At 37.4% G+C, this 16,415-nt stretch overlaps 1 protein-coding gene across 2 annotated transcripts; it reads left to right on the top strand.

Moving 5' to 3' along the window:
• The first annotated feature begins 8,111 nt into the window (after window positions 1-8,111).
• On the top strand, window positions 8,112-14,860 carry LOC114274109 (uncharacterized). Of its 2 annotated transcripts, none has more exons than XM_028215982.2 (4): window positions 8,112-8,393; window positions 14,169-14,272; window positions 14,350-14,497; window positions 14,590-14,860. In XM_028215982.2, the coding sequence occupies exons 1-4, from the start codon at window positions 8,375-8,377 to the stop codon at window positions 14,622-14,624; spliced, it is 306 nt and encodes a 101-aa protein (XP_028071783.2). In that variant the 5' UTR covers window positions 8,112-8,374; the 3' UTR covers window positions 14,625-14,860. The 2 variants fall into 2 exon arrangements, with proteins under 2 accessions (XP_028071783.2, XP_028071775.2); XM_028215974.2 differs by lacking the exon at window positions 8,112-8,393 and adding an exon at window positions 13,358-13,592.
• Window positions 14,861-16,415: the final 1,555 nt, after the last annotated feature.

Raw genomic sequence — 16,415 nt, 5'->3', positions numbered from 1 at the left:
CCAATATCCCTGGCTAGGCGGAGACCTGCTATCAATGCCTCATATTAGGCCTCATTGTTACTGGCCGCGAACAAGAAACGGAGAGCACATTTGAAATAACCACCCTCGGGGGCGGTGAGGATGAGACCGACCCCACTGCCTTCCTTGCAGGATGATCCATCGACGTTGAGAGTCCAAGAGTGAAGGTCTTCTAGGTCGGTACGAGTTGGTGGGGGTGGAGGGGCCGTGGTTGGGGTAGGATTAGTGAATTCTAGAATGAAATCGGCGACAGCCTGCCCCTTAATCGCTGTGCGAGGTCGGTAGGAGATGTCAAACTGGTTGAGTTCTAGTGACCACTGCATGAGTCTGCCGGAGAGTTCTGGTTGTTGCATTACCTTCTTCAAGGGTTGGTCGGTGAGGACCACTATGGAATGGGCTTGGAAGTAAGGACGGAGTCGTCTGGAAGTGGTGACCAAGGCCAAGGACAATTTTTCTAATAGTGGGTAATTCTGCTCCGCTCCCTTGAGAGCCCGACTGATGTAGTAGACCGGCCGTTGGACAGAGCCATCTTCTCTTATAAGAGCGGCACTGACTACGGTGCTTGACATGGCTAAATAGAAGAAGAGGGGTTCACCCGTGATTGCCTGTGAGAGGAGGAGGGGTTGGCCATGCACTGTTTCAATTGCTGAAAACCTCTTCGGATTCGGTCGTCCATTCAAAAGTTTGCCGAAGAACTTTGAAGAATGGGAGGCACTAATCCGTTGCGCGAGAAATGAAGCGATTGAGGGCAGCCACTCGGCCAGTGAGGCTTTGAACCTCCTTAACCATTCGGGGTGATTGCATTTCAACCAAGGCCTTGATCTTTTCAGGATTTGCTTCAATACCCCGCTGACTAACCATGAAACCCAAAAACTTCCCAGATCCTACGCTGAACGTACATTTCTCCGAGTTGAGCTTCATTTGGTACTTTCGTAGGGTGGCAAAGGTCTCACGCAGGTCGGTCAAATGATCAGCGGAGAGTTTGCTTTTGACTAGCATGTCGTCGACATATACTTCCATATTCTGACCTATCTGATGATGGAAGACAGCATTGACCAAACGTTGGTAGGTGGCCCCAGCATTTTTCAGTCCAAATGGCATCACATGGTAATGGTAGGTACCTCGGTCGGTAATGAATGAGGTATGTTCACGATCAGATGGGTGCATCAGGATTTGGTTGTACCTAGAGAAGGCATCCATGAAACTGAGCATTTGATGACCGGCCGTGGCGTCAACCAGTAGATCTATGCGGGGGAGAGGATAATTGTCTTTGGGGCAAGCTTGGTTGAGGTTGGAGTAGTCGACACAGAGTCGCCATTTACCATTGTTCTTACGGACCAGGACGACGTTTGACAACCATCTAGGGTAGTCCACGTTGTTAATGAATTGTGCCTCAAGGAGCTTGTCGACCTCTGCAGCAATGGGAGTGTTGCGCTACGGATGAAAAATGCGCTGCTTCTGGCGGTAAGGTCGAAAATGGGGTTCAATGCTGAGGCGATGGGTTATAAATGAGGGGTCAATACCCGGCATGTCTGAGTGGATCCAAGCGAATACATCGTTGTGCTCGATCAGGAGGGCAGTAAGATCGGTCTTTGCTTGGGTGGATAGTTGGCTGCCGATTTTGGCAGTTTTTGCCGAGTTAGCAGGGTCGATAGGAACCTCAATGAGCTCCTCCACAGGCTCCCCTCTGACCAGCTTGTCCTCATCTCAGACGTCAAGTCCTTCAATGATCATGGTCTCCTTAAGCTTAAGTTCTTTAAGTGAGGCAACATAACATTCTCTGGCCACAGTCTGTTCTCCCCTGACTGTGCCGACCCCGAGGTCGGTGGGGAACTTGATAGCGAGATGGAAGGTGGAGGTGATGGCTTGGAAGGCGTTTAGGGCGGTTCGGCCAAGGATGATGTTATAAGCAGAGGGGCAGTCGACAACAAGGAAGGTGAGAGACTTCGTGGTCTGCCGCGAGTACTCGCCGATCATGATAGGGAGATCGATGGAACCAATGGAGGTCACCCGGTCGCCAGTGAAACTGACCAAAGGGGTTTGGAGAGGGGACAGACTTTCCTCCCCAATCTTGAGCTGGCGAAAGCAGTTGAGGAAGATGATGTCTGAAGAACTGCCGTTGTCTATGAGAACCCATCTGACCTTGTAGTTGGAGAGGAGGGCTGAAATGACGAGGGGGTTGTCGTAGGGGTAACAAATGCCTGTGCAGTCGGCGTTCGTAAAAGTGATAGGCTCAGTCCACTGTCTAGGCTGTTTGGAGGGTCGATCCAGTGTGCCAATTTCTTTATCTGAGCCTTGCCTTATTTTTCTGAGTTCTGCCCGTTGAGTAGAGCAAGATGGTCCGCAGCAAGCAAGTCTGCCGGAAATAACTCTGATTTCTCCAACAGGTGGGGCGGGGTTACCCTGTGCCCGAGGTTGCTGTAGGGGGCGATCATGGCCTTAGTTAGGTTGGGCTGGCTGCTGGGGAGGGGTGCGCTGGCGGTTGTTTCTGGGGGAGCTCATTCCTCTGCCTTTGCTGAGGGCGGGTGTCCGTGAACCGGCTAAGACGTCCCTGACGTATGAAGGTCTCGACCTGATCTTTGAGGTTGACACACTTATCGGTGTTATGGCCGTGGTCTTGGTGGAAACGACAATATTTGGATTGGTCTTTCCGACCGGAGGGGGTCCGTGATGGTTGGGGCCATTTGAGGGGGTAATTCCGCTGGATCTGGTTGAGAACTTGCTCCATGGGGGAGTTGAGGGGTGTGTATCGCTCGAACCGACCGGGCGGTCGGGCTGGTGCCGACCGGTCGGCTCGGGGGGGTCGGTCTGTATAATGCGGTGTTTGGTTATTGTACTGGGTATTTCTGACTTCTGGGTCTTTTCGCTTTTCTTGGAAGGTCAGGTTTTTTGTTGTAGGGTCTTGGCAAGCGGCTAGGGAATCTTCTGCATTCATGTATTTTTGGGCTTTGGAGAGTAGGGCTGCCATGGAGGTGGAGAGATTTTTAGAGAGGAAGAAGAGGAAATCAGACGACCGTAGTCCGGCCATGAAAGCCGTAAGGATGACTTTATCATCGTTTTTCGCCACCTGCAGGGCTTCGGTGTTGAAGCGGGTAACGAAACTGCGCAGGGACTCCCCCTCGGTCTGGCGGATGTTGAGGAGTTGGGTTGCCGGACGGCGTTGGCGTTGGCGCTGGGCTCCAACAAAATGGCTGAGGAATAAGTCACTGAGATGCTGGAAAGTGAAGGCAGAGTCTGCTAGTAACTGGCTAAACCACAGCCGAGCTGACCCCTTCAGTGTCACAGGGAAAGCTCGCACATGATCTCGTCAGGGAATGCATGGAGGATCATGAGGGTTCTATAGGTCTCCAGATGGTCGACTGGGTCTGTCATGCCGTCAAAAGAGTCGATGGTGGGCATTTTGAACTTGGGGGGTAGAGGTTTATCCCAGATGGAGGCGACAAATAGTGAGTTTGTTGTGGTAGAGGGTTTATGCTGGATGTTCTGCATGACCCCTTGGAGTTGGAGCTTCATGGCTCGGAGTTTTGCATCCCAAAGAGGGATGTTATCGCCACCGGAAGGCAGCGGGGGTTGGACGCTACTGGCCTCCCCTTTAGGGGTTGGTGCCAAGAGCGATGGATGCGGGGGCCGGGGTGGGGGATTCATATTAGGAGGAGAAGGTTGCAAGCCTTCCAAGTTGGGTGGATAGAGCTGCGGGATAGTATGGCTTGGGGCTCGTTCTTGGTTGGGCAGAATATCTGGAGGTGGTCGAGGGGGCATAGGTAGGTTTCTTTGGAGTAGAGCATTTATTAGGGCTTAGTTTTGCTCGGCCATGCGGTTGATGCTGTTAGTAAGCTCGATGAAATACTGTGGTGGGTTATTTGGATTGGGGGGGTCGGCTTGGTGGTCAGCGACATTTTGGTGAGAAGCGATGGATCTAGTCATGACATACACTTTGATGGGTATCAAGAAAGGGTTATTGGGACAGGGTCTCCGGTGACAATGAACACAACTGGCGCAAGGAGCAAAGCGTTCCCACAGACGGTGCCAACTGATGATACAGTAATGATGGTAGGACGGGTTGAACTGATCCACGCTCTTCAAGCCTAATATCCGAATGACCAAGCCCACCAGAGAACCTGCACAAGAGTTCAACGGGGAACGGGGAGCCCCCCAGCGAATCCTTCGACGAACAAGTTGGAGAGAAAGAGTGGAGTATGTAGATAGATTAGAGATAGAAAAGTTTAATCTTCTTCTTGTCTTCAACGTTTGCTTATATCCTTTGGTAATCATTTCGTTGTCCCTTCCGACCTGTCACCTTGGCCAAAAGTCTATGTTGTAGCTTACCTTGTTCAGGGTGAGGGCGTGCTGTCTCGACGGAAAGGTGTTGTCGTAATAAATGCAGTGAGGGGCTGTATTAATGGCGATGTGCAGTAATAATAACTTTGTAGATCTTTGTCTGCTAATGTGGCTTGCCCTTTACTTACCATGTGTCTGAATATCATTGGTCTTTCATGCCATGTTGACTTCCGGATGGTGTTGGGCCTTATTAGTTGGATTATGTATTGGGCCCCAAGTGGTGGGCTCGAGTTGTCCATGGTGGACTGTAACTTTTATGGGCCTACCCATGTCATCATGTATGCTTGGACTACTTTAGCAAACAACTCCCAATAATAATAAAAATAATAATAGTAGAAAATATAATAATAATAATTTATGGTGCCAGGAACAAATTTCATAAGGGATTACTAAGACCCATAATTTTGAATTTAAAATATCTATGAATTATGAAAATTTATTTTAAATTTTATTCCAAAAGTGATTATGTGGTGTAAATTTAAATTTAGTGGGGGGTGTGAACCATATAATGGATGTATATCCTTTAATTTCTTTTTCCGAGTAATTTTCAAATAAATAATCTAAGTTATTAGCATTGTTGCTTCAAATTTTACTCTATGCTATACTTTGTTTTAGGTTCAGATGGTAGATTCACTATTTATGAGTGTTTTAACTACTAAAATTCTAATAAAATTAAATTGTCAGGTTAATATCAAGATCAAGTTAGGGTTCACACAGTTTGCCAAAAAAAAAAAAAATAAAATAAAATAATTCATTTAACAAGTGCTGAAAAACTAAAAACAGTCCAATTTTTTAAAAATTCTAAAAAGGAAATGCCTCCGACCCCCAGTGGGGGTGCTGCGGGTCGTGCGTGTAGGGTCCTGATTGGACGAAAAAAAAAATTATTATTATTATTTTTTTCCAGCCAATGAGGCTGTGCCACGTCACTGGGGGTCTGTAGCATTGCTCTTCTAAAAATGGTTGAAAGTGCTGAGTTTGGAACAACTTTTTTGAACCTATCCTAAAACCATGTTAAGTCTTTTGGACGTTATATTTGAGCATTATTTGAACCACAATAATGCTAAAAATATAAAAATTAAACACAAAATTTGGCATAACTCTATCAAAAGGGGTTAGTCTTACGTGTGAGCCCCACATGTGTAGATCACACTCAAAGTATTGTGTCTCTTTTTGTATTTGATTTCTGTATACATAAATTTATTCTTTGAATCATGGTAATTTTTTTTTTAAGATAGTGAAACCATGGTAATTACAAATTTCTCATTTGTAATTATTTCCTCAAAATTCTATTTTTTTTTTTTAGATTTCTTAAAATAAAAAATAAAAAATGAAATATGATAAAATAAAGTAAATTATTAAATATAAAAGTATGGATTCCGTGGAGTTTGAGCCGCAATTAATGCCAGCCAATCAGAATCAAAGAAACACGTCAAATGATAGAGCCAGCTTTGATTGAGATATGCTATCCTGTTCTACAAACACACCTTTAAAGTGAGGTCGCAAGTTATCATTCGCTACGCCAGAAAGTTCACGGGAAATTATTTAAAAGTTATTTACATGAAAACACATTAAGAGTTATTATTTTAATTCTTTAAATTATAAAATAGTAACAGTATAAACAGATTTTATAAATTATAAAAGTGTATAAATTGAATTCCCTAACAGTCCGTTGGATCGTAATGTGAGGTGAGAAAAAAAAATGAATATGATTTCTTTTCATTATATTTGGATGAATAAAAGAGAAGAAAATTTAGGTAGTGTTTGATAGAGTTTTCTAAATATGATTTAAGAATAGAGTTGTATTTTGAATTTATAAGTTTTGAAATTATGATTTGAGTGTAGAAAATTTGTTTGGTGAATGAGTTTTGAAAATAGTTTTGAATTGAGTGGAGAATTTTTGATATGACATATGATATTTGATAAAAAAAACTTACAACTCATAACCAAATACATAACTCAAAATTCTATTCAAAACTCATAAAAAATTTTAAAAATTCTAAATTTTTTTTATTTAAAATATAAAAAATAACAGGTGCCAATTGTAAATATAAAAAAAAAATTAGTTCTATTTTGGTCAATCGATCGGATGTTTGGGAGGACGATTGGTTAGCCCAAATTTTTCCGCCTTGGAAAGAATTTTCAAAAGTGGATGTTAAATTAACTTTTGAAAACTGTAAACAAACAACACATTCAAAAGCGGGGGTAGAAATATATTTGGAGAACTCTACCAAACAGAGCCTTATTTTCTCACTTATCTTATTTGGATAGAGTAAATACGAGAAAAGAAAGAAAACTATTGTATTTTATTTTATCAAAATAACTTTTCATAATAATAAGTTATATTTTTTCATAAGGGTAATTTTAATATTTTAGAAAATTTTCATTAAACTCAATTATTTTCTTACCAAATCTCATCACTTTTGGTGATAAACAACATGTAGGTTTGGTGAGAATTCCTTTCTCATCATATCTCAATATTTCTCACTTACTTAGCTATCGAAACAAGTAAAGGAATTGTCTATTCTTACCATTTATTTTCTTTTCTCTTCTCACCAAATCCTTCAATCCAAATGGAGTGTAACGGAATTGATCAAAATGAAACACGCTATGGGGCCGAGTACATGAATTTCCTAATTGGAAACAGAGCACATTCAAACCCATCACTGGTGTGCCAAGTTTAACTTGGGCCCATTGGACTTAAGTAGTTCGACGCCAAGTAGACCCCGAGAGGTTGAGATGTACGTTAAATATGAGGTGCTAACCGTTTATTAGCACTGACGCCGAGTAGTGGAAGCAGATTGGCACATCAATTCACTTTACGTGGGCCCAAATTGTCCCTTTTCGAAGGTGTGGTGGGAATGAGAGCCTTGGCATAGTAATGATCATGAGATAACTATCACAACTATAGGAGAAATATCTGCGAAGGATCTATATAAAAGGAAGATAGTTGAAAGTAGGAAGATATGTTTTAAACCACTCAAGTTTACTAAAATATAAGTACTTCTTCTCTTAACCAAGAACTGACTTCCTCCATGGAGTGCTAATTCTGATATCCTCAATCGGAGTATTCTTCTTGTTTCAGGCATCGGAGCTAGGATCTTTCAAGGGTTGCTTGGAGTGAATGAGTATTATAAAATCATGCCTCACACACGCAAATAGTTTAAAGAATCTATTTGTATATTTTTATAATTTTGGAGCAAAGTGATAAATTTAAATAGTTTAGGATATCCATGTTTTTGTAATTTAGGAGTCAAAATTATATTTCTTAATAGTTTAAGAGTCTTCGTGTAAATAATCCCATTATTTAACGATCTTAGAGTAATATTTTAATATTTTATAGGTAAATTACACTTTTATCCCTTACATATTTTATCACTTTGATCTTTAAAGTTTACTTTTTATTTCATTTTCATCCTTACTGTTTCAAGTTTTTTTTTTTTTTCCAATTACTCTAAAAGCTAATTTATATTTAAATTAGACCAAAAAAATATATATATCAACAATCACATAATATAAAAGTACTTTATTATATATAACTCACACATATGATATAAATTCAAATTTTAATACAGATTTAATTTTTTTTTATGTTAAGTGATAGTTAACATGACATTTTTTTTTTTGTTGATAATCTTGAATCGAAATTAACTTAACAAAAAATTAGAATAATATAAGAACTAAAGTTTAAAAAAAAAAAATTCAAGCATCAAAATAAAAAAAAAATCTATATGAAACGCAAAATATAATTTGTCCACAACAATGTTTGGCATAAATTTTGTAGACATGTTCGTGTTCCACACGGTTAAATGTTTTTCCACCGTACGCGGCAATGATCAATAGGGGGTGTGTAGGTTAAAAGTGTGAAGGCGTCCACACTGAATCGTCATTCAGCATGTCGTTTTGAAGCGGTGACTCTTCCAAGGTTGACGTTAAATTTCTCTCTCTCTCTCTCTCTCTCTCTCTCCCTCTCCCTCGGTGAGAAGACCGAAGAATACCCTGGTAGAAGAGCTCCAATACAATGCCTTACGTCGAGAGAGGTACTCTCTCTCTCTCTCTCTCTCTCTTTAGTTTTCTATTGTTGTTGTTTGATTGAATTGAATACTTATCGTTCTTCACATCCTATCGATTCTTTGAAATTAGGGTTTTATTTGTGCAATGTCACCCTTGTTTATATGTATATGTTCTTGGCAAATCGTCTATCCGGAACCTTGAAGAAATTTGGAAAGCGCGAATTTCCCTTCAAAATTTAATTCATCATTTAATGGCCCCCCAGAAATTAATCTGGCCTCGTGTTAAAAAAAAAAAAAAAAAACCATTTGGTAACTATTATGTTTATTAAAAAAAAAATATCTTACAATAAAACAAGGAATATACTCTAATTTATTGGTGTGAAATTATATTTAAAAATATAAATAAATCTTGCTAAAAGCAGTTAAATTCTCTAAAGTTTCGTTTGTTTGGATGGAAAATATTTTCTGAAAAATATTTTTTGTATTTTGTATTGTTTGATACAATGAAAAACGAAATTCAACAGAAAATATATTTCATGTTGACAGAAAACAAACTTATATAGGCAGAAAATGTTTCTATTTTTAAAAGAGGAAAGTTATTTTTCGGACTAAAATTTTATCGATGTCACCCTGCTACCCCCACCACTGTCACCTGCATGATGACACCACCATCGCCATGGCTATTGCCACCATCACTGTCGCTACTGTCACTGCCACTGTCACCTCCACCTCAACATTCGTACCACCACCACCACTACCCGAAAATATTTTCTGCCTAAACACACAGAGCTTGACGACAACTTCTACATACCATCAATTCCCATTTAAATTTTTATAACCCATTAGGTCCTACGCGCATCCAAAAGACAATAATAATACCTATAAAAAAAATTCAGTGAATGTTAGAGAGATGATAACTCAAGCGAATCTTTCTTTGCCTAAAACTTCTGCCCATCATTTTTACATTGAGTTGCCCTTTGTTGAGATCCTATTGCCTCTACGAATAGATGATGTCTTTTCCATTATCGTCTCTGTATAAGATTCAAAAATCAAAAGACATCTAATCTCACCATAACCGACATTGCTAAGATTGTGTTGTCAGCACTAGTGTTTCTAGAAAATGTTACTACCCTAGCGAATTAAGTTTTGGAATGCATGTTTTGAAATATGGTACACTTTTGTTTTAAAATTGTAAATTTGGCTATCTAAAGTGATTACAAAAGTTTTTTCTAATTTATTTCTTAAAACATTTGTTAGGAGTAAAAATAATTTAGGGACATTTATTCATAAATTCTTCTTCACCTACTTATATTCCACAATTAGTCCAAATTATTTTCTTATATTTTCAATAAATCCTATGAGTGACATAATTACCACAATACCCGTAATGATAATAGGTTAAAGCGCGCATTAATGTTCACATTGACAGTGTGAATGTTCAATTCACACTGTCAATATGAATATTTACACGTCAATTTAAACATTCACACTGTCAAATATGAATGTTCACATCACCAAATTGCTAGGTTCAAAAAATATTTATAAGGGTAAAATTATCCATAAAATACCTTAATTATATGAATTAAGATTTGGTAGATCAAATGTCTAAATAATAAGACTTATTGGAATACAATAATATATTATGGACTAATTGGAATATAAATACTTGAAAGAAGATTTTCTAATAAATTCCCCAACAATCAATATAATAAATTAAATTCTAAGATGAGTGTAGTTTTGACAATGCAAAATGTCAAAAAAATGGTCATAAATCATGATGCTTATATAAATAACCTATATGACTAACTTGAAAAAAAAAAAAAAAAAAAAAAAAAAACGTTTTATTAGATGTCTTGTATTGTTAAAAAGAAATTACTTTAGAAGTACCTTAAGATTTTAATAGTGTAATATATATAAGTTTACTTTTATTGTACCACATTTTATAGCATGTGGTGTATTTCATTCGTGTTCATGTTCTTGTTCTTGTTCCCATTACACATAAGAACAATCAATGTTCCTGTAAGATAGGCTTGCACATATTGCGATCATGTTCACACCTTGAGCAAAATCGTGCCGACTCGTGCCATGATGAGCTAGCTCTTTGTGTATGCATATGTTCCCAAATAACACAATCTTCATGGTGGGTTTGCCGCTTTGGCAAAGGAATGACTCTTGCATATCTTCACTGAAGGATTTTAAATTGACTAGATATAGTTATTCTAGTTTTTCTTCCTCTTCATCATGAATAACTCTCATTAGCAAGTCACAACCTGGACAAATTCATAATGTGCATTTGTTTAATAGAATAGGATGGCCAAGGAAGTTATGGTTGGTGTTTACATGTACATATTCCAAATCACAGGAAAAGTAATTAATTATTAGTTTTAATGGTGATATCACATGATGAAATGGTGGTGTCATCAACTAGTAGGAAATCCCATTTTGTTGTAGTGGGAATTACATGGTTGAGTTAGTAGGAAACAATTACACTGTTTAATTGGGAATTCACAATTTTACATATAATTTATGAATGTGTTGTTTTAGCTTGGATTTATGGAGACATTGATTGTAATGGGAGAAAGCCAAATTCCTTATGACTTCTTCACTGCTTGTATATTTTCATCACTTAGAATTAGACATTTGTTGTATGCATTGCAAAAGGGAAAAAAAAAAAAAAAAAAAAAACGTACACAGTGGGTACTTTTTGGTTTGAAACTGTGATGTTTTAGATTTTTAATCTATTTTTTCTCTACACTCATATGTCTTGCACTATTTGCTTAGTGCTTTATTTACTACTATTACTACAGCGTTGCATTTTCTTGTGTATTTTAGATGGCATTTTGTCTATGTGCTGGTTTAGGAAACCTAATTCTCACAAATTGTTCTATAACAATATGCTTGCTTCCTATATTGTTCTGTAATTGGTTAAAGGTGTGAGAGTAACCTTATAACACACTCTTTCAAATTTTTCATGCTTAATCGTAGATAGCATTAGAGTTGGCACTGCTAACCCAGATCCGTTACTTCTCCCATGCCCACTCGGCAGCAATATATGGGTTTGAACCCCCTTATTTGTCACAGGGTCATAATTGGGTAATAATGTTGAACCCACTTCATTATGGTTTAACGGGTTGGTGGTGGGTTCTTTATGGGTGAATGCAAAATTTTCAACAAACCTGCAGAGCTCAAGGTCTGAACTCTTCCCACTTTCAGAACAAGTTCACCATCAACCATTCCACCACCTATTACTTACTTCCACAATATGCATATTTTTTTATTTATACTAATCTTGTGATAATAGAAACGCACTGTACCAAATTAAAATATTATGAAATTGATTCTAATATTTTAGTATATATAATATTTATAATAAAATCCAAACACATGTTTTTGACCTTTTAAATCTCTCCCTCTCTCTTTCAAACTTGGATTTTTGAACTCTTTTTTTTCATGTACTTCCGACTGTAGTCTTTGCATGTATATACATATGCTTGCATATCTATATATCTACATATGAAATCACACAAAAACAACTATTTATTGTTATGTATGTGTTTGGGTTGGAATTTTAGTGAATGTTAGTTTTTTTTCCTTTTCTGTTTTCTTCCTTTTGAATCTACATTCTAATAATTAAGGAAAAAATGGTTTTTCTTTTTTGTAAGGTGTTCATACTTTTTTTTTTTTTTTTTGCCCTTTTTCTTTTCATACATGATTGTATCATGTAATTATCTTTTTTTTTTAAAAAAAAATTTATATTTTTTTTTGTTAGCACCAAAAAACATATTTGTAAAGAAATATTGTGTCTATTAGAAAATGAGTTTAATAAAACAAACGGGTTGGTCGAGTTGATTTGGTCTGTATCCAACTTAACTCAACCAGCTTAAACCCGTTTAACAAATGGGCGGGTTTGGGTTGAGTTGTTTTAATACTTAATCCATTTTGACCCGACCAAACCCGCCCATTTGCCACCTCTAGATAGTATATAGAGTGGGTTACCTTCTATTAACTCTTGAGGTGGTTCCTCATTAATATTCTGTGAATTGGATCATCCTGAAGTCAAATAAAGGATCACTAAATGGAGCAATCCAGCCTGACTAACAAAGAATATAACCTGAGATCTTCAGAGTAGGTACCTCTAGACACAATTGTTAGATCATATTTTCTGTTTCTTTTGTTTTGTTCCATTTGGTGTAATTAATAATTTTTATTCACATCAAGCCTGTCACTCTACATTGGGGCTTGCAATCTTCTGTTGTAGCATTTTGGTGTGACAAAAGAATTATAATTTTGGCTTTTTTATGCGATTGATGTGATTAAGAACCGAAGGACAAGAAATTTTAAAATTGGTGTTATAATGAATGTTTACTTGAGCTTAGAGTTAGATGTTGCATTCTCTGTCTTTCTTTCTCTGTACTTCCCTTGCTTTATATGGCAATTTTTTAATGGGCTTTGGTCTTATTAGGAACCATATGCCAACAGAAAAATTGTCTCTTGGTTATTTATCAGAAAAAGGTCTGCTGTTTAGTTTTACCTTGCATTTCAGTCAGTACTATTCACGAAAGAATAATATAATCATTGCTGGATGGATTTCGGTTACTGAGAATGTATTTTGTGTTATGCCAATATACTTGCTCAGTGGGTCATATTTTTGCAGAGCTGTGATAATTAATTTATTCTTACATATCTAGATGATGACATTCTGTTTTTCAAGACAAATCTAATGAGAGTTGACATTACATTTAGAATAATTTGCAATATGAACATTATAATAGTATTTTTCTTGAGTTGCTAGGTAAAATTTTCTTCTACAAACTAATTATAGGGCGCTTTTGAATAAGAAGCATTCTCTTTCCTTTGTATCTATGCTTTACCTTTGCTTAACATGTCAGTAAAGGCTCACCAGAGCCTTTCTCTTGTAACAATTTTTTTCTGGAAAAATAGTGGTCTATATTTCTTAAGACTGTAGTTCATTAGAGTCAAAGCTTGTAAGTGAATATGTTTCCTAAATGATTCTATCAGATCTTTACAAAAATATTTATGTGTTATCTGCTGTGAAGCATGGACACGGCAAACTCAATGCCGTAGCAGTGTCGGAAATGGGGATGGCCGGCGTGTCCCCTTTTTTTTTGGGTGTGGGACATACCAGGCGGGGCACGGCAGAGGGACACGGAAGAGGAGAGAGAAGAGAGGAAAGAAGAGATGAGTACTTGGTATTTGCCCTAACCAGTTGAGTTTAAAGCTCCGACCTTCGACCTTCAGCCTTCTCTCTCTCTCTCTCTCTCTCTCTCCCGTCGAGCTCTGTTTATGTATACATATATATAGCCTAGATATAGATATTATATAGTATAAATTATAATTATAACACAGATATTATTATAATTATAATTGTAGTATGAATTATAATTCATATTATATTATTATAACCTTGCTCTGTTTTAATTTTTTATTTTTTTTATTATATATTTTGTTTAAATATATATAAAAAAAATTGCCGTGTCCCCAGTCGTGTCCGTGCCCCATTTTTTGAAAATTGCCATGTCCCGTGTTTGTATTCGTGTCTGTACTTCATAGGTTATCTACAATTTTTTTTGCAATATTTCTTCTTTTTATTTTTACCTTTTTTTTTTTTTTCCTCTGTGGGTTGTTTTGGGGGGGGGGGGGGGGTCGAGACATTGAAATCTACATCTTTCCAGAGGGAAGAAATGCCTATTCTGGAAGTAAATCACATTCCATTCACTAAATTTACTCACCAGTATTAGTTTTCTGTTTGGGAACTGAATTTATTATTCTATTTGTCCGCAGGTGTTGTGAAATCCAAGAGATCAATATGGAGGTTGAGAACAATCGCTGATTTCTTCTGGGCCATTGTTAACATCATTGGCGTGTATTTTGCAACAATGTTTTCAGTAAGTCAATTTTTGATTTATGACTTCTTACCGGTTCAGATTTTGAGTACTCATCTCTATTCATTAAATGCTTTCAGGAGGAAAAATCAGATACTTATAGAAAAGGCAAGGCTTCAGGCAAGAAATGGGATGGTGGGGGTCCAGGAGGTCCTGGAAGTGGTCCATCTGGCGGTGGTCCGCGTGGTCCAGCTCGTGGATTAGACAATGTTCGAGGAATTGATCACAGTAAGTTCTTGTTTTCTGATTTTTTTAGTGTGATCAATGTTTTGTTTCTGTAATTTATGTACCAATTAAAAATTTATTTGCTAAACTCACAGGTTCCGTTCCTGCCTGTGGTTCCTGCTGTGGCTGAAGGGCTGGAGATATCTCTTTCGATTTGTAATGGTGTCTTGAATGCTTGGTACCAATTTATGCTATTCTAGATTTTATATGGTCCTATGAATGTTATTACTATTAGAGCCTTTACGAGGATATGAAGCATACGTATAAAAAAAGAAAAGCAAGACTAAACTCTTCTAATAACAATGGAAGTCTTGTACATGTATCTGGTGTTATCTAGTCATTCGCTTGTGCTTTTTTATGTGTTAATTATCTAGTCTCTCAATGTCAGAAATTCGGAAACAGAGATATTTTGATTGTTTTCATGGATTTGTTGAGTCTTTGGGCTAATATACTAATTACATATACTTTTGACCCTTTTTCACTTAACTTCTGTGACATTTGAAATAGTAAAAAAAAAGCCCTTACGTGCCTTTGAACTAAAATGTAAATACTAACATATTTTTGACTAATCTCTGTTATATGTATACAATCTGCAAGTAAGATAAGCCCATAACAATACACAGAGTGGTGGTTAGGGTTGGTCTGAATGTTCTGTTGGATGACAAGAAGATCACAGATGGTAAATTAGAGCTAGTGTGCCCACCATCAAGTACTTGATGGGTCATGGTGCCAAACTAATCTTCTGTATACCCCGGGGAGATGAGAGGAGATGGCAGGAACATTCTTAGGTGACGGGAATGGGAAAGGGGGTGGCAGTGGCAGGAGAGGTGGCTTTGGGGGCTGTGGTTGGATTGGTCACAAATTTTTTTTTTTCGTTTCAATTAAGACAATTAGTAATGGAGGAACGCGGAGTACAAAAGGGGTCAAAACTGTAAAAAAAACCCAACTACAAAGGGTGAAGTGGACTTTGTGCTATAATTTTTGCACATAGCTATTTAATATGAATGTTTTTATTTTACTCTATTCTGTTTTGTTATGTTTTTTTTACCCCTTTTAATCTTTTAGGGGTTTGGGAAATTGGGGGATATTGTGTGCAAACAAATAGCGGGTTTCCAAGTTCAGTGGGGGAAAAAAAGGTGGTGAAAATGGTTAGCATATGAGGCAGATTAGGAGCAGGTCCCAATTCTGTGGTTTTTGGATTTTGTTGAGTAAGATTTATGCATTTTTCTCTTTATCTATTTTCTTAGCCAAATATTCTCTTTTAGAGTAATATTAGAAAGAAAAATGTTTGGTGGCCACAATTTCTGTGGCTCAAATGGCTCGAAACTGCTAAAACGATGTCGTTTTGGCTTGTTTTGCACCTAAAACGACGTCGTTTTGGCAGTTTAGGGCCATTCGAGCCACAGAATTTGTGACCACCTAGCATTGCTGTATCAGAAATTAACTTTGTTAACTAGGTTGCAGAAAAACACTTGTCCCAAACTTTTCAAGAATTTTTTTCAGATTAAGCTTGGTATGGATCAACCCTTTAATATGTTATAAAAACTGAGTTGGCCCTAGTGTTTTCGAGCATGACAAAAACCCACATTTATGCTATTCTAATGTGGATAAAACTGAATCAGTAAAGCTTAGCATTCGAGTTTGAATCAGTTAATCTCATTTTTCTTGGCTTTTTATTTTTTGTATTTTATTAATCTATTTGTTTTACTTCATTTGTATTTGCTTGCTATATATCAATGGGGTCATTTTTTGGAAGGAAATTACCAATCAGTATAAAAGATTAAAAATAATTACAAAAACATGGTGGTGTAACTTTTTATTTACAGAGAAATTAAATCAAAAGTTGAACCCTCATCTCTTGGTAAATAGTTATTCCATTTCTCACTGTTTTGTAATTTTTTTTCTTTTTTTCATGTTTATT

The sequence above is a fragment of the Camellia sinensis genome, chromosome 3, assembly GCF_055761805.1.
Source record: "Camellia sinensis isolate YWXY chromosome 3, ASM5576180v1, whole genome shotgun sequence".
Taxonomy (NCBI): Eukaryota; Viridiplantae; Streptophyta; class Magnoliopsida; order Ericales; family Theaceae; genus Camellia; species Camellia sinensis.
This window is presented reverse-complemented; position numbering and strand designations above follow the sequence as displayed.

Coding starts and splice junctions, on each gene's coding strand:
- LOC114274109 (XM_028215974.2), top strand. CDS start 13,373: ATGATTCTATCAGATCTTTACAAAAATATTTATGTGTTATCTGCTGTG. Junction 14,273..14,349: donor ATTTTGCAACAATGTTTTCA/GTAAGTCAATTT, acceptor AAATGCTTTCAG/GAGGAAAAATCAGATACTTA. Junction 14,498..14,589: donor TGTTCGAGGAATTGATCACA/GTAAGTTCTTGT, acceptor CTAAACTCACAG/GTTCCGTTCCTGCCTGTGGT.